This window comes from Aquarana catesbeiana, linkage group LG04 (assembly GCF_042186555.1).
Source record: "Aquarana catesbeiana isolate 2022-GZ linkage group LG04, ASM4218655v1, whole genome shotgun sequence".
Taxonomy (NCBI): Eukaryota; Metazoa; Chordata; class Amphibia; order Anura; family Ranidae; genus Aquarana; species Aquarana catesbeiana.
The window spans coordinates 595,515,224-595,540,681 of NC_133327.1; the positions used below are offsets into that span (position 1 = coordinate 595,515,224).

At 43.4% G+C, this 25,458-nt stretch overlaps 1 protein-coding gene across 1 annotated transcript in view; it reads left to right on the forward strand.

Moving 5' to 3' along the window:
* The window catches only part of LGALSL (galectin like), a 67,767-nt gene that overhangs the window by 3,044 nt on the left and 39,265 nt on the right, over window positions 1-25,458 (forward strand). Inside the window, exon 2 of the mRNA XM_073628196.1 lies at window positions 20,685-20,756. Coding sequence (XP_073484297.1) covers window positions 20,685-20,756 — 72 coding nt within the window. The remainder of the gene's footprint in view (window positions 1-20,684; window positions 20,757-25,458) is intronic.

The following is a 25,458-nucleotide window of genomic DNA, read 5'->3' on the forward strand; positions in this document are numbered from 1 at the left end:
GCAATGGCGGCGGCAGCACCCAACAGCTGGTGGAAACATCAGCTTCGTTGCCGACATCGCTGGACTCCAGGACAGGTAAGTGTCCGATTATTAGGTCAGTAGCTGCAGTATGTGTAGCTGCTGGCTTTTCATTTTTTCAGGGCGGACCTCCGCTTTATTGCATAGAATGCATTAGAATCTCTTTAAGTTGGGTACACACCGATGTAATTTCAACTTGTCCAGCAGGAACTGGCTGATTTTTGATCCGTGTGTAGCTCCCCCTGTTTGACAGAACATGATTGTTAGATCAGCTTCTGTTGAACAGACCTGTTGGAAAACTTTTATTGATCAGTGGCTTGCAGCCAATCAACTGCAGTGCTATTCAGTAAATTCTGACAGTAGAGAGTCCCCACTGTCAGAATACAATGTCCCAGCTGGGGGGGGGGGATTCCTGCACCCGCATGGCTTGTGTGGAATCTGTTAGTTTTTCTGAATAAAAAGTGAGGACCCAGCTATAGATTGGGACTTCATTTCCCCCAGTTTCATTATCTGGGAACTGGAGGTATTTCTTTTTGAATTTAGTGCAACTACTTAAACTGGCGGCAGGGTTTCTTTATTCTGACACAAGCCAATTTAAAGGGCCATACCACTAGAAAAAATGTCAGTAGTATTTTATTGAACTCCCTCCCATTGCATTGCATCTTCAGACAATTCTGCCATAACATTTGTATTTAGAGCTCCCCTACACCCTTTTGACTCACTTTGCATTGTTTTCCTTCTTTCTGCCCCCTTTTTTAGACACTTAAAGCGGAGCTCCACCCAAAAGTGGAGCTCCACGTGTTTGCTTCCTGCCCTCTTCCGGTGCCACATTTGGCACCTTTTGGGGGGGGGGGCGGGTACCTGTTTTTGACAGGTCGGGAGACCTCGCCGCGGACCTCGCCACAGGAAGTTCGGCCCCCCTCCCCCTTTCCCCGCCACCAGGCCAATCAGGCCAATCAGAAAGTGCAGAGCACCTGGCGTATGCGCAGTCGGGAACTGGCTGTAAAGCCACACGGCAGCACCCGAGAGCTGACCGAAAAAACGGCTGGGGTGCCGACATCACAGGACCCCTGGACAGGTAAGTGTTCTAATATGTATCTTTCTGATTAAAGCCGGCCCCCTGATGACATTTATGTGAGTGACACATCATCATGTAGATGACAGTTCTGAGCTGCATATGGCCCGCTTTGTGCTGTGGCGTTCCTTTTGATGCAATGGGGTTGATTTACTAAAGGAAAAAAGATTGTGCACTTTGCAAAGTGCAGTTGTCGTCTACAAGAGCAGTTGCTCCAGAGCTTAGTAAATGAGGTAAGGAAGGCTTCATGTTGCAAAGAGTACCCAATCACGTGCAAGGAAAATGAAAAAAAAACAGCATTTTTGCCTGCACGTGATTGGACGATTAAAGGCAGCAGAGCTTCTGTTCATTTACTAAGCTCTGTTGCAACTGCACTTTGCAAAGTGCATAGACTATTTTAGTAAAGCTTTTAGTAAATCCACTCCAATGTGTCCTATTTTAAATTGAGACAGAAGTTTTTATTCCCCTCCAGGGTCACCTTAAGAACAATGCCACAAGGTGATTTATGTCAGCTGCAGAACGAATCTGGTTAGCGTTTTTGTTCCTAGAAAAATTTGAACCGCAGTCAATGAATGCTGAGCGATTTACTTCTTGCAGCTTTTGGAGGATCGCCAGGTTCGGTAGCTGCTCCTGTTATCCAATGAAACCGCTATTGATCATGGTGCACCAGCAGTTTTATAGCTGCATAGGCAAGCATTGTAGCCCAGCTGCTGCAGCAACTCTGTAGACTGCTGGGAATTACGTCACAAAATAATCAGATGTGGATCTGGTACAAATTTCTCTTACAAAGTTGCTGGTGTGAAATGATGGTTTACAACTGACAGGTGCCACAGGTCTTAGGGCTTGTTTAGACTTGCCTGCGCTAAATCGCATGTGTGCTGGTTTGAGTTGTATAGGGGGAATGTGCTGTGTTGCTACAGTGCATTGCACTGAATACTTTTATAACTTTATTGACATGTCACACTTCATTCAACCCTATGCATTGCAGCACGTTGCAACTTTGCGCAATGAGCTGCAGAAAAATGCAGACGTGCACAGACCCAACACAGTGTTATGGCGTTCACAGGGTGCATAGAAAACAAATCAACGCACATTGTGTGAACAAGGCCTTCTAGCCAGCAGGACTATTACATACTATCATGTTTATGACCCAACACATGTTAATATGTTACACCATGTATTTATGTTTTTACAGTACATTGCTTATAAACTGATAAAATGAGTGAGTTCAAAATGTTCTTGCTCCTAAGCAATGGCAGTATGGAATTATGGGCACTGACCAAAATTTGTCTATGCCGTAGCAGCATATTGTATATAAATGTGTACATACACTGAACAGTCACCACTCTGTGTATAATGTATGAGCAGGTCATAGGTTCTAACCACAAGGACAGATGGTCCTCTATTGAGTGGCAGCATTTAGGAGGGAGGATTGGCTGAAGATGTCCACTTCAGCCTATCTTTTTTTACTTACCATTCCTTGTTCTGCACAGTGTCTCTTTGTGGAGGTGGCCATCTTGGTGGAGGGTTTTGCTTCCTCATGTCAGAGCCTCCAGCAAGGAGAACAGTAAGGAGCACAGTTGTGTTATCACAAAATCTTACCCCAATATACAGCTATGAGGCTGTAGGTACACAAGTGCCTAGGCACACTCACATCAGGAGGTGCCCAGCTATTTCTTGTGAAGAAATAGAGACACAAGCAATTTTTTTCACGGTACTGCTTATGTACAAATTACACTTCTAGATGTTCCCTATAACATCTTAAAGTGATTGTAAAGATAACAAAAAAATAACAAATAAATAACAAACATGTCTATACTTACCTACTCTGTGCAGAGCGGCCACGAATTTCCTCTTTTCAGGTCCTCCAGCGGCACTCCTGGCCCCTCCCCTCTGTCCAGTGTCCCCATGGGAAGCCGCTTCTCATGGGGGCACTCGTGTGTGCTCGCACCCAAGCCCTGCTTCTGTGTCCATTGACACAGACACGGGGACTTGGCCCAGCCCCTCCACTCCCTCATCAATGGCTTTGATTGACAGCACTGGAAGCCAGTGGCTCCTGATGCCCCAGCAAAGCCAGCGAGACCCGATAGTGAGGGGAGAGAAGAGTTGCAGACATGCACAGCACTGAATTGAATGAGGGCTCAGGTAAGTAAAAGGGGGAGGGGAGTGAGGGGGGGATGCTGACACCTAAATATTTTTTACCTTAATGCATTCTTGGCTTTACAACCACTTTAAAGTTGAATTTCAGTCAAATCCTAACTATACTAAAACCTATATCCCCATTCTAAGCCTTTTCTAACTACCCTGTAAAGGAAAGATGCCCATACCTACCTATGGTGAGGTTGCTGCGGTCCAGTCACACGATCTATCTAGCGACTGGCTTCAGTGAAGAGGAGGGATCGTCGACAATGGCTGAAGAGGCTGTGTGGCGACATCACCCATAGGCTTACCAAGAGGCATCTGTTGTTGGCCATCCATCCTCTCATCCCCTACACTGAAGCTGGCATTGGAAGCTGATCATATGACCAGACCGGATTGCCGACTGCATAGATAAGTATAGAAATCTTTCCTTTCCACAGGGTTGTTAGAATAGGGCTTAGAATGGGCTTGGGAACAGGTTTAAGGATAGTTATGATTTGACTGAATTTCCTGCCCCAACAGTCTGAGATTCAATGAAGCCATCTCAATGTGAACTGTTAGTGGAATTTCAGGCTCTAACTAACTAAGCCTAAATGTTCTTCTCCCCTTTTCTAACTCCTCCTAGATTAAAGATGGTTATACTTACCCATTCTCAGGGCTCTCAGGTCTGGTCACGTGATCTCCCCAGTAGCTGGCTTCATGTGAGAGGAGAGAGTGCCAACAATGGATGCAATGGCTGGGTGGTGACATCACCCATGAGCTTTCTATAGGGCCTCTGTTGTCCGATGTCCCTCCTCTCCCCTGAAGCAGGCCCTGGGAGTTGATAACGTGACCAGAGTGCCCTGAGAATAGGTAAGTACAAACATCTTCCCTCTACAGGGTTGTTAGAATAGGAGTTATGCCGCGTACACACGAGCAGACTTTTCAATGGACTAGGTCCAGTGGACCGGACTCCGTTGGACAATTCGACCATGTGTGGGCTGCATCGGACTTTTTTTTCCCAAAAGTCGGACGGACCTAGAAATAAAACATGTTTCAAATCTTTCCAACGGACTTGAGTCCGGTCGAAAAGTCCGCTCGTCTGTATGCTAGTCCGACAGACAAAAAACGATGCTAGGGCAGCTATTGGCTACTGGCTATGAACTTCCTTATTTTAGTCCAGTCGTACGTCATCACGTATGAATCCGTCGGACTTTGGTTGATCGTGTGTAGGCAAGTCCGTTCATTCGAAAGTCCGTTGAAAAGTCCGCCGGACCTAGTCCGTCAAAAAGTCCGTCCGTGTGTACACGGCATTAGAAGAAGGGTGGGAGCAGATTTAGGCTTAGTTAGAGCCTGGAATTCCTCTTCATGGATCAAAATTCAGCCAGTTCAGGAGGGATCAGCCAAATTTCGATCCTTCTGTGGCCTATGGCATGCTGCAATGATCAACTTCTGGCTAACGAGACAGTTTTTTCTTGACCAGCATGCTGTAGTCAATCAGCTGTAGCTGCTGATCAATCTATTTTGATATTGGAGGAGTCCCGCTGTGAGAATAAAGTGGCACTGCGAGAGGGATTCCCCCATTCACCTTGCATGTGTAGATGGGGGAATCCATTTTTTTTCCAGGATCAGCCCCCTTGCCGGTTGAGTATGGTAGCAGCTCGGAGGCCACATGCCACCTCTTTGATGCCTGTTTTTGGGGGGAAAATCCTGCTACACCACAACCATGTGCATTATATGCAGTTGCATCTTGGTTGTGGCACTCTCCCTTTTACTAGGATTGGGCATGTTTGGTGGCAGTAGTGCCTTCTAAACGTGGCATGCTGTATAAAATTTGAAATCGCAACAACATGTACAGACATATTTGTTGGCAGTGTTAATTTGATACAGAAGCAGTTAGGAAGTAGTGAAAATGTGGATCAACTGCGTGTTTTCACCTTGGATGGAACTCAATCACAATGGACAGCAGTGTTATTTTCTTTTAGCTTGTTAAGGTTGTCAGTTGCACTCACATTTTAGTGATTTAGCTGTACATAAAACTAAACATCACAGTTAGCTAGTAGACATTTCTAAGCATTTGATTTGGATTTCTTCTGAGACGACTATGCATTGTAATATTCATTTCCCCCGGGAGAGCCTGGAGTGGAAGATAGGCCTAAAAAAGACAGCAGGCGTAAATTGAAATTTTACTGTGGTGAGCAAATTAAATGACTTATTAAATGGCTTGTAAAGAATAACTTGTAATAGTTACACATTATTACTTAATTTTAAACCCACCCAGAGAGACATAACACTATTTACCACTGTGGTCAGTGACGTTACAGTGGCTCACATAGACAGCAAGGTCCCCCTGTAGAGAAGTGGTTGGGGTATATACTGTATATGCATGCCTTCTTGCCATAGTGCCACCTGGGCAAAGTCTCAATCATTATCTCTCAAGGCATAGCTTCTGTTTTGTGCCACAAATCACTGTTCAATATGTTATTTATATCAGCTGTTGCTTTCCTTGGAATCTCCAGTAGAACCGGCATGGTGACATTGCAGTAATGACTTCAAAGTGATACCACCACCTTTCCTTTTCATGTCTACAGAATTTAACTGCCATGTGGCTCCCCCAGCACCACTCTGATGGACCCCTAGGGGCCCCATGTATCTGCACAAGTAGCCTAAGCAGTGTGCTCACCCCAGGAGGTGACATAATATTTGTCATTTAACAAGTCCTATTCTCAGCCTGGGTTTTATGCCAGAAGACTATTGATTGAAAATATTTAAGCAGCTTAAAGACGTTATTCTGATGAGCATAACAATCCACATTTTCTGGACATGCCAATTATTGGTTTATTGTTTTGTGTTTCATTGGTATATTTTTATTGTATTTGTCACTTGGAATTGTCACACTTATTTAATATTCTCTTGCTTAATTAAACAGTAAAAATTAAATCAGTCTCTTTTTCCCAGGGCACGGCTCCCTAAATCGCATAAATAATTCATAGTCTGATTAGTAAGTAGAAATACATTGGTACTGCATGACTGCAAGAAGACATTCAAACCCATAACATATATACATACAGAATATATAATTTTATAAATTCTTTTTAATCCCATGATTGTTTTAAGTAACAAAGCTTTGCAGATTCATATACCAATTTTCGTTGGACTTAAAAAGATGATTATGTGAATAGGTTTTACTTAAAGTGTTACTAAACCCACAACAGTAAAATCAGTTTGTATATGCAGTAAAGCATTCTTGGTATACTCACTGTGGAACCTAAGCGGTTTATCCTATGCATTCTGTTAAAAGGCTGTTTGATCCTATCTTCCCTGATCCTCCCCTTCTTCCACTGTCCCCAATCCATCTCCTGATATTACAGAGGCTTGGGGGAACCCTGCACATGCTCAGTTTGGTGTATATTGCTAGAGAGTTTTGTTTTTTTTTTTCTTGGGAGGGTGCATGTGATCGACACAGGGCCAATCAGCACTGTCCAGACAGAGGGTCAGGAGTCCTGCAGCCCCATAGGACAGTCAGAGGAGAATGAAAACTTCTCCTATAAACTTTAACCAGCACTCGGCCGGACACTAATAGAAGTCACAAAACTGCTATATACTGCTGATGAGAAAGGGTATTTAGTAGTTTATATTTACTAAAATAATTGCATTTCCATGTTCTTTGTACTGTGGGAGACCAGATATAGTGAATGCAGGGTCCTGGGTTTAGTAACACTTTAAATTCATAAAAGCAAGCTTGTAAGTAAAATTAGGTGTTTAACCCACCTGTTGATACACTAAATACATGAAATTCATTAAAAAAATCCCTGTAATAAAGAAAATGTGCAAAATACTGGACAAAAAGACATTCATAGTGTATTAAAAATATTTTTTTTTATCAGCAAAGCAAAGAGATGTCACATAAAAAATGTCTACAAAGCAATGAATGTGGTAATGAATGGACAGAGCTGCATCTATTCCATTGACATTCCCGAGTCAGTGCCTATAGTAGTGTTGTTATAAGGCAGCACTAAGCCCCAAAATGTACTAATTGTGATAACGTTATATTTATTTTGGTTTCCTCTTCTGGTTATTTCTAGCTTACATGATTGTCAGTTTTGACGGCGGACCTGAACGGGCGATCCATGTTAGCCTATGGAGCGTCGGATGTCAGCGGAGACATGTCCGCTGACATCCGACCCCGTCCGATCCGCTAAAAGCAGACGTATGGCTCTACGTCCGGATCCGTCGCTGGCGGATCGGATCGGGTGAGATCTGATGAAAACGGACACGCTGTCCGTTTTCGTCCGATCCCTCCATAGGCGGCAGCGGCGCCTGACAAGCCCCTCCCCGCTCAGTGAGCAGAGAGGGACCTGTCATCCGCCGGCTCAGCGCAGATCAACGGACAGATCTCCCGCTGAGCCGGCGGACCGAGGCGGGCTCCGTAGAAACGGAGCCCGCCTCGTGTGAAAGGGGCCTAATTCAGCTATTTCTAGGGGAAACTGTGTGCAGAGAAAGAGAAACTGTGGAGGGCTTGTTATAGTTTAACAAATCACCAATTTAGCTGCCAAAGAATTGGTAACTTTGTGGAACCAGTTTTGTCATTTGGGCAACCCTGCCAGATGTGCCGAATCCATCAATTCCATTGCAGCAACTACAGTACAGGTTGGTCAATGACACCCCCAGTTGTTAAGTGGTATTCAGTGAATGTATGTAAAGGGAAATTCCAGGTATGGATATTTTATACATAGTTACATCGGTCCAGCTTGGAGCAGTGCAAATATGTACAGTACATACTGTACAGTACTCTGCACATGCTCAGTTTGGTGTGTATTGCTAGAGAGTTTTTTTTTATTTCCTTGGGATGGTCCATGTGATCAGCAAAGGGCAAATCAGCACTATCCAGAGGAGTCCTGCGGCCTCATAGGACAGTCAGAGGAGAATAAAAACTCCTCCTACAAGCTTTAAAAGGGTTATAAACTAACTTTGGAGTACTGGGAGTAATACCTGTAGTAACTTTGGGGTAGTTTCATAGTTAGGTTGAAAAAAGACACAAGTCCATCCAGTTCAACCATAAAAACAATAAATAAATAAAATAAAATATATCGTACAATCCAATATACCCAATTCTATACCCACAGTTGATCCAGAGGAAGGCAAAAAACCCCAGCAGAGCATGTTCCAATTTGCTACAGCAGGGGAAAAAATTCCTTCCTGATCCCCCAAGAGGCAATCGGATTTTCCCTGGATCAAATTTACCTATAAATGTTAGTACCCAGTTATATTATGTACATTTAGGAAAGTATCCAGACCTTTCTTAAAGCAATCTACTGAGCTGGCCAGAATCACCTCTGGCAGGAGTCTATTCCACATCTATCCCTCAAGGTTTTTCACCTTGATGCATTCTATGCATTAAGATGAAAAACCTTCCATAGTGCAGCAGCCCCCCAGAGCCCCCCTTGTACTTACCTGAGCCCGATCTTTCCAGAGACGAGAATGAGCCCAGCAGCTCCAGTCTCTGTCTCAGGTTCTCATTGGATAAATTGATAGCAACAGCAGCCTTTGGCTCCCACTGCTGTCAATCAAATGTAGTGACACGGGAGGCGGAGGGGCGGGGCCGAGTCCTGCCGTCTGTTTCAATGGACGCAGCAGCAGAACCCAGGAGCGCGCCCGCACAAGTGCCCTCTTGGAATGTGGGTCTCTGAGGGGGCATTCGATGCGGGGAGGAGTCAGGAGCGCCGCTGGGGGACCCCAGCAGAGGAGGATCGGGGCCACTCTATGCAAAACCCTTGCACAGAGGAGGTAAGTATACCATGTTTGTTATTTTAAAAAAACAAAAATATTTACAACCACTTTAACCAGACACTGATAGAAGTCACAAGACTGCTATAAACTGCTGATGAGAAAAGGTATTTAGAAGTTTATATTTACTAAGATAATTGCATTTCCATGCTCTGTGTACTGTGGGAGACCAGATATAGTGAATGCAGGGTCCTGGGTTTAATAACACTTTAACACAGTGCAACAAGAATTGTGTACCATGAGGGCATTTTAAATATTTATAATGTTAGAATGTCGTTGTAGAAAATGCATTCTTTTTCATTTTGTCACATGAAAGAGTAGTGCATGATTCAAAATACTATAAATCAGTTTGTGGCCTGTTGTGACATTTTATTATTTGTGAAAATATGTGTGACCTTTGGTGAGAGAATCACACTTGGATAGTCACATGACCGTTCCCACTCTGCCAATTTAAATTGTTCATTAAAGTGTATTTGTTGGGATTATATATTATATATACAGTATATGGGCTTGTACATGTAAAATCCTTAACCATCTGGTGTTTCAGTTTGAAGTGCCCAAGTTGGAGTTCCCTTCAGGTCTTTCCTAAGCAGGGGGCCCCTCCAGGAGTAAGCCATTAAAGAGGATGAGGGCTGCCGGATTAATGCACACTGCGTAGAACACATTCATTTTTTGTATTTTAGTGCATTGCAGTACAAAACAAACAACACAAAACACTCGTATTCATACATAAAATAAACTACATATACATACATATACAATATACATACATAAAATAAACTAGTCTGTGCTATCAAGTAAACATAAAAAAAAAGAAAACATAATTCTAAGTCTCAGATACTGCCAGGAATCCTATACACAAAGATTTAGTGCACAATAGTGATGTCCAAATCATGAAGCATGCCTAAGGCTCCATTCAACAGCTGCTGCACTGCGTTTTTTTTTTGTTTTTTTGTGGAGCGGTTTTTGAGCGGCACCATTCATTTGAATGGGCCTCCCTCCACTCCAAGAACGCTCCAAAGAAGCTCATGTACCAAATCTTGACACAGAGCCAGGAGCGCTTGGCGCTGCAGTTTTTTCCACGATGTTAGTGTGTTTTGTCGCTCGACAATCGCGGCAGAATCGCACCGTGTTTGGGGTGCTATTAAGAAATAATGGCATCACAAACACATCCCGCCTTTTGCCACGATTCTGGAATCAAATTGTCTAGGTGTGAACAGAGCCTAAGGCCTCATGTACATGGACACTTAGCCCTGGCTCACACTTTGACGCAATTTCAAAGCCGCAGATTAGTGCAAGTTGCACCGCCAGTTTCATTGCGACTTTATTTAACGGAAGTCTATGCAAGTCGCAATGAAATCACAAAAAAGTAGTACAGGAACCTTTTTCATAATGGCTGGCTGAGTCATGGCGATATGAACAGTTCCATTGCCGGCAATAGGGTGCAACTTGTCATACGATTTGGAACTGTCAAGTTACATGACTAATCGCACTGGTGTGAATGAGGGCCTACAGGCATTCAGCATACATTGCAGGAGTATTTCTACACCCAGGAGACATCTGCAGTGTACAGCCACCCATAGTAATAAATGTATGTAGTGTAGCTGTAGGTGGGTATATGACATTCTTGTATAAAATCATTTTGTGCAGCTAGGGGTTTATGGCCATGTGCATGTTTACACAAGGACGGCGTATACACGCCACTCCATTCATTGCTATAGGTAACTGTACTCTAAAGCTATATCTCCTGGGCACAGGAATTGTGACGTATTTTATGCTGAATGTCCGAAAGCATCTGCTTTAAAGACCTTCTTTCCATTCTACATATTAAAACCACACTCAAAAAGTTTGAATCCAAACTGGATGTATTGTATATTAATTCTTCCACCCATATATACAGTGCATGCAGAAATTCACAGCGCTTCACTTTTTCCACATCTTGTTATCTTACAGCCTTATTCCAAAATGGATTAAATTCATTGTTTTCCTCAAAATTCTACAAACAATACCCCATAATGACAATGTGAAAGAAGTTTTATTAAAAATAAAAAAGGAAAAAATCACATGTACATAAGTATTCACAACCTTTGTCATGACACTCAAAATTTAGCGCAGGTGCATCCAGTCCAAGGAACTTTTGACCTCTGAGACAGGATTGTATCGAGGCACATATCTGGGGAAGGGTACAGAAACATTTCTGCAGTATTGAAGGTCCCAATGAGCACAGTGGCCTCCATCATCCGTAAATGGAAGAAGTTTGGAACCACCAGGACTCTTCCTAGAGCGGGCCACCGGCCAAAATGAGCGATTGGGGAAGAAGGACCGTAGTCAGGGAGGTGACCAAAAACCAGCGTTTCTCTGTGCAGAGAGCAGAACCTTCCAGAAGAACAACCATCTCTGCAACACTCCACCAATCAGGCCTGTATGGTAGAGTGGCCAGACGGAAGCCACTCCTCAGTAAAAGGCATATGACAGCCCATCTGGAGTTCGCCAAAAGGCACCTGAAGGACTCTCAGACCATGAGAAACAAAATTCTCTGGTCTGGTGAAATAAAGATTGAACTCTTTGACCTGAATGGCAAGAGTCATGTCTGGAGGAAACCAGGCACCGCTCATCACCTGGCCAATACCATCCCTACAGTGAAGCATGGTGGTTGTAGCATCATGCTGTGGGAATGTTTTTTAGCGCCAGGAACTGGGAGACTAGTCGGGATTGAGGGAAAGAGGAATGCAGCAATGTTCAGAGACATCCTTGATGAAAACCTGCTCCAGAGCGTTCTGGACCTCAGACTTGGGCGAAGGTTCATCTTCCAACAGGACAATGACCCTAAGCACACAGCCAAGATAACAAAGGAAGAGCCCAGACTTGAACCCAATTGAACATCTCTGGAGAGATCTGAAAATGGCTGTGCACCGATGCTCCCCATCCAACCTAATGGAGCTTGAGAGGTTCTGCAAAGAAGAATGGGAGAAACTGCCCAAAAATAGGTGTACCAAGCTTGCGGCATCATACTCAAAAAGACTTGAGGCTGTAATTGGTGCCAAAGGTGCTTCAACAAAGTTTTGTGCAAAGGCTGTGAATACTTGTGTACATGGGATTGTTTTTTGTTTTTTTATTTTTAATAAATTTGCAAAGATTTCAAACAAACTTCTTTTACGTTGTCATTATGGGGTATTGTTTGTAGAATTTTGAGGAAAATAATTAATTTAATCCATTTTGGAATAAGGCTGTAACATAACAAAATGTGCAAAAAGTGAAGCGCTGTGAATACTTTCTGGATGCACTGTAATGAGTGAACACCTTATTCAATTGAACACCTTTCCTCACATCACTGTTTGTCCTCTCTGCTTATTGCCTAGTTGCGCTTTCTATGAAGGACCTCTTATAAGTTTTCTCCAAAGGATCAGCACTTATGCATAGGGAATGGAATCAACAAGATTCTTAGACGTGTTCCCCATAAACCCAATTGCTCCAGCCATGAGTGTATATCACATTGAAAGGTTCAATGCATCATAGAGCTGTTGGCTTCCTACACGTGGGACGGTAACTGGCATCTCAAGGCTGGAATGACCTGGCAAATCACCTCTACGAGTTTCAGACATGCCCAGTTTGTGCACAACATTTTGGGTAACTCTATTCTATTTCCTGTGTGTTGCGTGTATTGATCCTTTGGAGAAAGCCAAAGGTAGCCATACATGGTTAGATTTTCATTTGAACGTTCATACAAAATCATTCATCAGAGCACATTTGATATGCCTTCATTGAGTCAACGAATTTGTTTGAAGGTGAGGCCAGACCTGCTAGTTGAATGGAATTCCAGATGTAAAAAACACATCGATTACATCTTGCACCAGTTATGTTTTAGACAGCACACACACTACAGCCTCCCACCTGAAGCCACTTTTCTAACGTGTTTCACCCATAACAGAGCCTAATCATAGGGACGATCCCTACGTTTAAGCCCTATTATGGTTGAAATATGTTAGGGGCATGGCTTTGGGGAGGACTGTAGTGTGTGCTGTCAGTCTAATAAACATAACTGGACCATAATGTCATCAGTGTGTGGCCTGTTTTATCTGCTTTACAGTAAGTGATGGCTCCTGGGCTTTGGAGCACTTGGCTGGCATCCATGGGACTAAGGAGGACACAGGTTGTGCTTGCTTATGAAATCAAATATATACACACAATAGAATCTACAGAAACCTTTGTTTGTATTGTTCTTTTATACATTCATACAGCATACATAATAGTTTTAGGGCTGGTTCACACCAGTTGCAGTCCATTGTGTTTTTTTATTCTTCATCAAAAGAATCCAATGGCCCTAGTTCACATCAGTGCAGTGCATTCCAGGGCAGTCAACAAAAAGTAGAACATACATGTTGCATTTTTTCTGTATGTGGGAAAAAAAAAGGACGTCAATTTTGTTTGGGTGCAACGTCGCACAACCGCACAAATTTCAGTTAAAGCGGCGCAGTGCCGAATCGCAAAAAGTGCTCGGGTCAGGAAGGGGGTAAAATCTTCCGGGGCTGAAGCGGTTAACTAGATACGGACCAGCCGCAACCGTTGTACTGTGGCAGGTTGGCTCCCCTGCGTGAATCGCCATCATTGTACGTCGGGCGTGTACACGGCGTTCTGTGGGCCCGTTCGCTACCAGGGGGAGCCAACCAGCAGAGTCCGGCAGACTCGATGTCCACGGGCCACCCGCGATCGCTCCAGAGACAGGCAAAATGGGGATCTGTCAGGGAATAGAGTGAGATCTGATGTTCCTAGTGATTAGGAACAGTGATCTCTCTCCTCCTCCAGTCAGCCTAGCCCCCATACAGTTAGAAACACCTCCCTAGGACACAGATAACCCCTTGATCGCCTCCTAGTGTTAACCCCTTCCCTGCCAGTGAAGCCACAGCTGGGCACCCACGGTGACAAGCTGGCGCCGCAGAGAGGAGGGGGAGATGAGCGGGGCTTCGTTCCCCCACATTGCTGGACCTTGGGACAGGTAAGTGTCCGATTATTAAAAGTCAGCAGCTGCAGTATTTGTAGCTGCTGACTTAATTTTTTTTTTTTTTTTTAGTCGGAACTCTGCTTTAAGACCCCTTTCACACTGAGGCGTTTTTCAGGCGCTACAGCGCTAAAAATAGCGCCTGAAAAAAGCCTCAGCTGCAAACTCAGTGTGAAAGCACTGCGCTGCGCTGGCAGGGCATCATAAAAAGTCCTGCCAGCAGCTTCTTTGCAGCCGTGGAGGAGCAGTGAATACACCGCTCCTCCATAGCTCCTGCCCATTGAAAACAATGGGGCAGCGCCGTGTTACCGCCAGCAAAGTGCCACTGCAGCGGCGTTTTGCGGGCGGATTTAACCCCTTTTCGGCCGTTAGCGGGGGGGTTAAAACTGCCCCGCTAGCGGCCGTATAGCGCCGCTAAAATGCCGGTAAAGTGGCGCTAAAAATAGTGCCACTTTACCACTGACACCCGGGGCGGCTCAGTGTGAAAGGGGTCTAAGTGTTAAGTACCAACTTCCAGAAAGTCATATCAGGGTTGATTTACTAAAGGCAAATAGACTGTTGCCTCTGCAACTGTAGTTGCTCAAGAGCTTAGTAAATGAGGTAAACTTTGCAAAGAGAACCCAATCACATGCAAGGAAGATTTAGAAAAAAAATGCATTTTTGCTTGCATGTGATTGGATGATGGATGCATTTGTACAGCTGTGTTACTTTGCCTGCTAGGTAGATAGTACAGGTTTACTTTGATGGTGGGATGAGTCTTGACCCCTGTAATATTTTCTGTTGGCTTCTAGCTTAGACTGATTAGCTTTGAGTCTATTATTAGTTGGTCCAATCCTGCATTAGTGAAGGGTTTGAGCGATCACATGACCTTTGTAGTATTTGGAGCAAGACAAGTAGTACTTTGTTTCTTTCTCGGAGGTGTGGATTGTGCGTATCCCGGGGAGGTTTTACTAGAATTCTTGCTTGTCCTTTGTCATTCCTGATCACTTAGCTTTCACTTCCCTATCAATTCTATGTTGACACAAAGCCCTGCACTGCCAGTGTTATTTCGTGTCACTTTGGGATCATATTGCAGGTGCTGTAATCTGGTAGAACAGGTGCAAAGTCGGAGAATGCCTCTTATCTTTCCAGGAGGCTGGTCTACTGCTTTGGAGTATACGGAAGGGCATACAGTCTCAATGCTATTCTTCTGAGAAGACTTATTTTGGTACTGACCTTAAAGGGAAACTTCTCTAACCCCTGCCCGCTAACATTTACTGCTAGCAGGCAGCACAGCCAGGCACGTCAACATACTGCTACGTCACAATCCACTTCCTGGTTTTCAGGCGCAGGTATGGCTGTCCCCTGCTGATCTGTGATTGGACACAGCACGTGTTTTTCAGCTGGTTACAGCCACTGATTTTAGCTGTATACCTGCTGATCTGCTGTGTCCAATCACAGCACAGGGTTCTGTGTTTACAAACACACAAAACAGTGAACAGCGATCTGGCTGTTTCTTCTCACTGAAGTCAACTCTAAATTCAGGGAGAAAAGACAGCCAGATCATGTGAGTAAAAGCAGCACACATACACCAATCAGTCATAACATTATGACTACTGACAAGTAAAGGGAATATTCCGTTACAGTTGCATCTGAAAATTGGTAGGATATATTAGGCAGCAAGTGAACATGTTGTCCATGAAGTTGATGTGGGGAAAGCAGAAAAAATGGGCATTGCAGTTTGTTGTGTATGGGGCTGTGAATCCCATCGTGACCCATATCCACAGCCAAAAGCTTCTACAATAGTCACATCAACATCAAAACTGGACTACGGAGCAATGGATGAAGGTGGCCTGGTCTGATGAATCACGTTTTCTTTTACATCATGTGGATGGCTGGGTGCGTGTGTGTCACCTACCTGGGGCACCAGGATGCGGTAAAACAAGGCAAGTTGGCAGAGGCAATGTGATGCTTTGGGCAAAGTTCTGTTGGGAAACCTTGGGTCCTGCCATTCATGTAGATGTTACTTTGGTGTCCATGCCTCAGTGGGTTAGGGCTGTTTTAGAAAAAGGGGGCCATACTCAAGATTAGGTGGTTGGTCATAATGTTATGGCTGATGTATACACTATTTTACCAAAAGTATTGGGACACCTGCCTTTACACGCACGTGAACTTTAATGGCATCCCAGTCTTAGTCCGTAGGGTTCACTATTGAGTTGGCCCACCCTTTCCAGCTATAACAGCTTCAGCTCTTCTGGGAAGGCTGTCCACAAGGTTTAGGAGTGTGTCTATGGGAATGTTTGACCATTCTTCCAGAAGAGCGTTTGTGAGGTCAGGCACTGATGTGGACAAGAAGGCCTGGCTCACAGTCTCTGCTCTTCATCCCAAAGGTGTTCTATTGGGTTGAGGTCAGGACTCTGTGCAGGCCAGTGAAGTTCCTACAACCCAAAACTCGCTCATCCTTGGTTTTTATGGATCTTTCTTTGTGCACTGGTGCGCAGTCATGTTGGAACAGGAAGGGACCATCCCCAAACTGTTCCCACAAAGTTAGGAGAATAAAATTGTCCAAAATGTCTTGGTATGCTGACGCCTTAAGAGTTCCCTTCACTGGAACTAAGGAGCCAAGCCCAACCCCTGAAAGACAACCCCATACCGTAATCCCCCTTCCACCAATTGATTTGGACCAGTGCACAAAGCAAGGTCCATAAAGACATGGATGTGCGAGTCCTGACCTCAACCTGATAGAACACCTTTGGGATGAATTAGAGCGGAGACTGCGAGCCAGGCCTTCTCGTCCAACATCAGTGCCTGACTGTCAAACATTCCCATAGACACACTCCTAAACCTTGTGGACAGCCTTCCCAGAAGAGTTGAAGCTGTTATAGCTGCAAAGGGTGGGCCAACTCAATATTGAACCCTACGGACTAAGACTGGGATACCATTAAAGTTCATGTGCATGTAAAGGCAGGTGTCCCAATAATTTTGGTTATATAGTGTACTTGTTAGGTACACAATTAACCCTTGATTGCTTTTCTGATCACCCCTGTCATCCATTAGTGTAATTATTACAATGCTCAAATGGTTAAAAATCTTGTAACTTACATAATGGGTATGGCTGATTTTTAACATTGCAGTCATTGGTGACAAAAAAATGTAACTCATACTCCTTGCAACCACAGCAGAATTCTCATTACTGTACTCTTGTATTTTTTAACATGCTGCTTCGAATTTAAAGTTCAAATTTCTGGCATCTCCTGCGATATCCTGGACTAGATGTTCCTTTTCTAAATACAAAATTAGGAGTGATTACAATGGGCAGATATAACCACTTGGCGCTTACTTTCAGCAAGTGTACCTTAATATTTACAGAACATAATTATGTAAGGATCAGCTGTGAATTTTAGAAAAAAGACATGCATTGTATATGATTTAGGTGATTTTCTTTTCTCAACAAAACTAGATTTGACCACATGTATTTTCACTGATTTTTTTTGTATAGTGTTTATTATGTGTGTTCATGGAGCGGAACAGACTTTCTCTGCCAGCTTCAAACTGGAATCTTGTAATGTTTTCTGTGTATTCTTTCAGTGATGGAACAGTACAAAAACTAGGAATGCAATGGATCATGTGATCTATGGACTTTCATCATTAACTGCTTCTTTAAGCTCAGTTGTCTTACCCTTTTGAGAGTATCCTCTGCTAGGCCTTGGTCATATAGGGGCTCCAACATTAAACAAAAACTAACCTAAACTAAACTAAACTAAGCATAAAAAGGACATACATATGTATTTTAATGTTTTAAGATTATGGAACAATATTGTGTAGCATAGTGGGTCCAATGGTTTTGATTTAATGGTGAACCCATAAGACTTTTAAAGTGGAACCCTAGTTATGTTTTGGTTTTTATTTTTATACCCTTCCTGGGTTAAAAAACAAAATCTTAAGTTCCATTGAGCTTCTCTATGCTCCAGCAATGGAGAAATTTCCCCTAAGTACAGCGCTAGCAATCCTCATCCCTGTGAGCCCAGCCTATTGTTTACTATTGTTTACAAACCCCCAAAGGCTAATTCATCATAAAGGATGGGCTCACAGTGCTCAAGGACTGAGTGGTGGTCACATGTCAGGGGTTTAAATGTTATGAGTTACACTGTAAGATACACTAAGGGAAATTATTTGATCCCCTGCAGATTTTTTATTACAAAGAAATGAAGGGTCTATAATTTTTTTTACAGGTGTATTTTAAATGATAGAGACAGAATATCAACCAAAAATCCAGAAAGATGATACAAATGTTATTAATCGAGTTGTAGTTCCGTGAATAAAATAAGTATTTGATGCCCAAGCAAAACATGACTTGGTGGAGAAAGCCTTGTTGGCAAGCACAGAGATAAGACGTTTCTTGCAGTTGGTTACCAGGTTTGCACACATCTCGGGAGGGATTTTGGTCCACTCTGCTTCACAGATATTCTCTAAATCCTTAAGATTTCTTGGCTATCGCTTGGCAACTCGAAGTTGCAGCTCCATTCAATAGTTTTGGGTTATTGTCATGCTGGAAGACCCATCCAAGTTGTATCTTAAGTGTTCTGGCTGAGGGAAGAGGGTTCTCATCCAAGATTTTACAATACATGGCTCTTTCTATTGACCCCTACATGCGGCAAAGTCAACCTGTACCTTTAGCAGAGAAACAGCCCCAAAGGATAATGTTTCCACCTCCGAGTTTGACTGTAGGGATAGTATTCTTAGGGTCATAGTCAGTATTTTTCTTTCTCCGAACACGAGTTGAGTTAATGCTAAAGAGCTCATTTTTTTGGTCTCATCTGGCCACAGCACTTTCTCCCAATCCTTCTCTGAATTATTTAGATGTTCATTGGCAAACTTCAGATGGGCTTGTACATGTGTCTTTTTGAGGAGGGGGACTTTGCGGGCGCTGCAGGATTTCAATCCATGGCGGGGTATTGTGTTACCAATGGTGTGTTTGGTGACTGTGGTCCCAACTACCTTGAGATAATTCTCAAGCTCCTCCTGTGTAGTTCTGGGCTGATCCCTCACTTTTGTCATGGTTATCCTTACCCCATGAGGCGAAATCTTGCGTGGAGCTCCAGATTGAGGGTGATTGATAGTTATTTCGTATTTCTTCCATTTGCGAATAATCGCAGTTGCCTCCTTCTCACCAAGCTTCTTGCGGATGGTCTTTTTGTCCATTCCAGCCGTGTGCGGGTCTACAATCTTGTCCCTGACTTCTTTTGACAGCTCTTTGGCCTTGCACATGATGGTGAGGTTTGAATGAAAGAAAGAGATTCTGTGGACAGGTGATTTTTATATACATAACAAGTTGTTGTTAAGAGCACCTTCTTAAATGAACAGGACTAATCTGTGTACCACATGAGCACATTCTGTAGCCAGTATTATTGTTGGTTGGTAGGGGATGAAATACTTATTTTACTCACTGAACTCATTTTATTAACATTTGTATCATGTGTTTTTTCTGGATTTTTGGTTTTATATTCTGTCTCTGTCATTTAAAATACACCTATGATAATTATAGACCCTTCATTTCTTTGTAAGTGGGCAAACTTACAAAATCTGCAGGGGATCAAATACCGGTAATTATTTTCCACACTGTGAGGCTTAAAGCCCAATCAAAGTCACAGGAATAGATTTGCAGTCAGATTATAATTATGTGAATAACCTCCATGGTCCTGGTCATGCCTCCATTTTTTTTGGTATAGCTGTTCTGACACGCCCCCTCTCTTCCTCTTTAATATATGTATGTTATGTCAGCACAGAGCACTGGAAGGGGAGGCCAGGAAGCAGCACTTTCACTAAAGCTGGGTACACATCTATTCATGTATTCTTCAGTCTGTTTTTTAGTGCATTTTTAACACCCGTTGTAGCGCATTAAAGTAGAACTTTAGGCAAAACTTTTTTTTATTTTCATTTTGGATAGAGTAAGGGAGGGATATAACTTTTTTTTTCACCATCTGTGTCCCATTGAGGAGATTTCCTTTCACTTCCTGTTCCATAGCCAAACAGGAAGTGAGTGGAAATCCCTGCAAATAAAGAGAATTCCTTGGGGCCCGCAGGTCACCAGAACTAGTATTCCTGATGGGAAGATTTCCCCTCTACTCTTTTCTGGGAACAACCCAAAATGTGGCATTTTCTTTTACTTTCCCTTTCAGTGATAATGGTAAACAGGGCAAATAGGAAGGGTTGTATCTCCTTAACAGACAGACAGCAATAAAAACTGACAGGTGTTCTAATCCACCTCCACTCTATCCAAAACGAAAAAAAAAAAAGTTTTGCCTTTAGTTATACTTCAAGACACATTTTCATTATTCAACTGGGCATGGAAATGCACAGAAAACCAGATATGCCTCATTTTTTGCAACAGCGCACAGATCTGGACAGGTTTGTTGGATTCATACAACACATGCGTTTTTGTGTCCGAAACACACATGAAAATGTAAAGGTGTTAAAAAGACCTGAGAGAAAAAAGTATTTACGTAATTTCCAAGCAAAGTTCAGTCATAAATCACAACACATACTTCAACCATACTTCAGTAGAACAGGAAACAGACAGCAGGCCTAGTCCCCGAGTATAAGAATGTTGCAAAGTGCATCCTAATAAATGACGGTGGGGAGGCACCTATTTATGGAAGGTCATTCACCCAAACTATAGTTATTGACATATGTCATGTTTTCTCTTTGTAGCAGTTGGACAGCAGGCGTCTAAGCAGTCCATTGGGGTCACCTGTTCAAGCAGAGGTCTACTTTCCACGATTGGTAAGTTCTTATCTACATTTTCTTATATACATGTAGAAATATCTAAGAAAGTCTTGAATATCTGAATGTTTTAAAAAATAAATTTTTAATCCTTGAGCCTCATTTACAGGGGGTGTACCCATTCCTGCACCCATGCAAAGGGCCGTCTTTGCCTGCTGTGGATGCACAGTTATTACATGAGTCTGTTCAATAGAGCTGCACGATTAATCGTTAAAAATTCACGATCTCCCCCCCTCACGATCTTAATCTGGCATTTCCACGATTCTATGCAAACAGTGCAGAGACGTTCTCAGCTGTCAAAGGCCTCATTCACACAAGGTGGATCCGCTGCCACGGAATCCGCCTCTGTCTGCCAGCTCAGCGGGAGATCTCTCCGTTGATGTCCGTTGAGCCGGTGGATGACAGATCCCTCTCTGCTCACTGAGCGGGGAGGGGCTTGTCGAGCGCCGCTGGTTGCTATGGAGAGATAACGGAAACGGACAGCATGATCCGATCCGCCAGTGACGGATGTGAACGTAGGACCATCCGTCTGATTTTGGCGGATGTCAGCGGACATGTCACCGTAGCCTTACATGGAGCGCCCGTTCAGGTCCGCCGACAAAACTGACAGGCAGACCTGAACGGTCCGTTCGTGTGAAAGGGGCCAAAAAAAAAAAAAAAGAACCTCCGGCAAATGTTTATCAGCATTTCTCAGCGCTGAGAGATAACTATAAACAATGTATCATTTGGTTCTTTTAGATCAAAGGGATGAACTTCAGTCTGAAAATTAGGTCAGTTTAACCACTTAAAGCAGAGTTCCACCCAAAAATGGAACTTCTGCTTATCTAATTCCTCCCCCTCCAGTGCCACATTTGGCACCTTTTGAGTGGGAGGGGGGAGCGGATACCTGTTTTTTACAGGTATTCTGTCCCCACTACCGGCCTGCGGCAAATTATGTCAGCAGCTCGGTCCCCCTCCTCCTCCCTCCCCTTCAGCCAGGCCAGTGAGAGAGTAGGGACCTGCGCATGCGCAGTAGGGACCTGGTTGTGAAGCCAAAAGGCTACACTGCCGGGCTCCCTTACCCACAATGGTGGTGGTAGCACCCAACCAGCCGATGGAAACATTAGCTGTGGTGCAGACATCGCTGGACTCAAGGACAGGTAATTGTCCTAATGTCAGCAGCTACAGTATGTGTAGCTACTGACTTTTAATTTTTAAAGGGGCGGGCGGACCTCCGCTTTAAAGACAAAACCTTTTTCTGACACTTGTTGCTTTCAAGTTAAAATCAGTATTTTTTTCTAGAAAATGACTTAGAACCCCCAAACATTATCATTGTCATCAGAGGTCACGTCATGTGACCCCTGATGACGTCAGACGTGCTGACAAAACGCGTCTTGTTATGTAGTGCGTGATACGTCACTTCCGCCATTGTACTGGAGCACAGGTTGAACGCAACTTGGCTCCATTTTTTGTGCTTTTTAGTGGAATGAATACTTTTACAAATAAGGGCTACAAGCTACACTATGGGGAGTTCTGCTTTCTTCCTTTGATTTATGATTCCTGTCTGGCTACATCACTGGCGAGAGGCGTCCGTACTTGGTGGATACCTCTTTATATACATCTCTACTTATCTGACACCTGTTCATGGGTGTCTGATCGGTCTGGTGAGTAGGATGTTTGCCTAAATCGGTGGAAGACGGCACTTATTCCTGTCACTGAATTTTTATACATCACTGTGCACCTGATTGAAGAATCGTTGGTGGTGGTTTATGGACTTTACTATTGAAAAAATATTTACCCATATTGATTACTTTAAATGCATTTGAACGCGATATGAAATTAATTATTTTTCATTTCACAATTTGACCTTTGGTTATACTATGGCTGTTCTTTATTTATTTGTTTATTTGTTTACATTTATATACACTTTATAATTGTTGGATCCAGGGTGCGCGGCTTAGAGTTTTCACCTTTTGCAGGCTGAAAAAAAAAAGGCAAACACCTGTAAAAGTGGTATTTTATAAGCCCTGTGTGCATGAGACTTATTATATTTATATACTCACTGTGGAACCTAAGGGTTAATCCTCCATATTGTGTAAAAAGGCTGTTTGATCCTATCTCCTCTGATCCTCCCCATCTATTACTGTCCCCAATCCATTTGCTTATAGAACAGAACCCTATCCGCACAGGGCCAATCAGCACTGTCCAGACAGAGGGTCAGGGGTTCTGCAGCCTCAAAAGACAGTCAGAGTAGAATGAAAACTCCTCCTACAAGCTTTAACCAGACACTGATAGAAGTCACATTTAGCAGTTTATATTTACTAGAATAATTGCATTTCCATGTTCTGTGTACTGTGGGAGACCAGATATAGTGAATGCAGGGCCCTGGGTTTAGTAACACTTTAATGCATTTTCTGCATGAAGGTAAAAAATGTTTTGCCACTTTAGCACTTTACCTGAATCCTGTATCTATCCAGCGCTGTGCTCATCTGCGGTTCTTCTCCCGTCTTTCTCTACTCACAGGAGGATCGGCAGCAGTGGGAGCAATTGGCTCCTGCTGTTATCAATCAAATCCTGTAAGCAGAGAGTGGGGGGGGGCAAGCCAGGCTATATGTGTTTATGGACACACACAGCCTGGCTCGGGAGCAGAACCCGTACATCTGTGCCCATGGCAAGCGGCTTGCTATGGTGGCAGACACAGAAGAGGAGCCAAGAGCGGCGGCAGGGGACCCCAGAAGAGGAGATTTGGGGCCACTCTGTGCAATACCATTGCACCGAGTAGGTAAGTATAACATGTTTATTATTTTAATTTAAAAAATGCCTTTAGAAAAGCTTTAAGCAAAATATTGTTTGGATTGATTAAGTTATGATTTGGCCAGCATTAGCCTGGAGCTCTTGCACCGTTTCTGCTTTTAAAAAGTCACCAACCAAACCCTTATCTGAATCAGAATGGTTGTCATGGTAACCAGTGTAACAAATCACAACTGTCATTTGTTCTTAGCTAGTTGTTATTGGACACAACTGCATTATTTTTTTGTAGGTGATCCCCATTGTGTTCCAAATAATATAGTGAAACTGTATAGTGTGCTGTGCGTATTGTTGAAGTCTCATTCAAACTGGTTCCTTCAACACTTTTTTTGGAACCTAATCTCTCTTTTGTTTTGAAGAATATTACTGTACCTAATGTGCTGTGAATGTACAGTAAGTAGGTAATCAGCATTGTGAGTGTAGGTAATCTGACAAGGTCTTAGACACCCTTAACTGAAGCCTTTAAAGTGGTGTTCCGGCTGAAATTATACTTTTTACATAAAAATACCCCTATAATACACAAGCTTAATGTATTCTAGTAAAGTTAGTCTGTAAACTAAGGTCTGTTTTGTTAGTTTATAGCAGTAGTTTGTTATTTTATAAACTTACAGCAGGCCGTGGCCATCTTAAGTGTGGGCATCTGAAGCCAGACTGTATTTCTTCCTGGATCTCATCCTTGCAGATCTCGCACATGCTCAGCGCAGCACAAGCAGTGTAATAGGTTTCAGGTCAGGTTTCCATAGCAACGGCATTGTCAGAGGAAGTTGCCGCCCCTTCCCAGAAGGCATTGCAAACAGGAAATGATGCGATGGGCCACGGCCAGGGAGGAGGAAGTGAAAAATGAATACAGCAGATATACAGTAGGTGCTGAGAAAAAAAAATTAAAAATATCCAATTCGTTTACAGTGCACAGTTTAATGAGGGATGCTGAAGAGTTGTAAAAGTGGGTGGAACTCCACTTTAAGGATAGGAATATGAGAGCGGCCATTGCTGACTTGTTTTTGAAGGTGACTGGTCCAGGGCTGGCGACTTTATTTTAGCTTCACTAGCTACTGCCACTGCCCAGGAAGATGCAGATGTATAGTAGGCACCTAACTTGCATTCTTTTTTCAAGTACATAAATCAGCAATGAAGGATGGATAAGGATGGCAATCCTGGAACTTGCTCCTTAAAAAACTAGTCAATAGTTGCAGCTCTCATATTTAAAGCTGAACCCCAGGAAATCTAAAAATTCTCCCTTGCAGTGGAAGGTGCACCTGCAATGCAAAGGATAACAGCTTGTGTAGATCTAAGGGAGATGGAAAGCAAGATTTAAGCTGGCCATAGATGGATCGGACCTTGGACAGTTCAGCAGGGACCGGCCAAGATTTGATCCAACTATGGGCAGGCTGATTATACCCAAGTTGATCCATTGATTGACTTGGGTATATTCAGCATGTTGGATTTTTAGCATGCAATTATTGCCAGTCGCTATAGCCGCTAGCAGTAATCACTGTGTTCTCCCAGCAGGGACAGATCCCTGGCTCCCTGCACTCGATTGCCCGCATAAAACACTGACTATGTTGTTGGGGGAATCAAGCGGTTTTCTTTCCTTCTTAAGGAAAAGAAAATCGCATAATCTATGGCCTGCTTAACTTTCCCAAGCTCCTCCCCAAGGCCAGACTGGTCTCTACACTATCTTCGCCCCCCTGCTCTAGCGGTCTAATGTCCTGACATCATCAAGAATGCAGGGTCTATAGCTCTTCATTGGGCACAGTTGGGTTTGTCCATTTATGGATTTTGGACTATATTTGTTAACTTTAATGGTGCTGACCCATTTTATTTGTTTACTCTTTTTTTGTTTGGGAGTGTGTGTGTGGGGGGGGGTTGTGGCTATAGGTTAGTAAAGGCAGGGATTGGTGTTCTGTGAGGCATA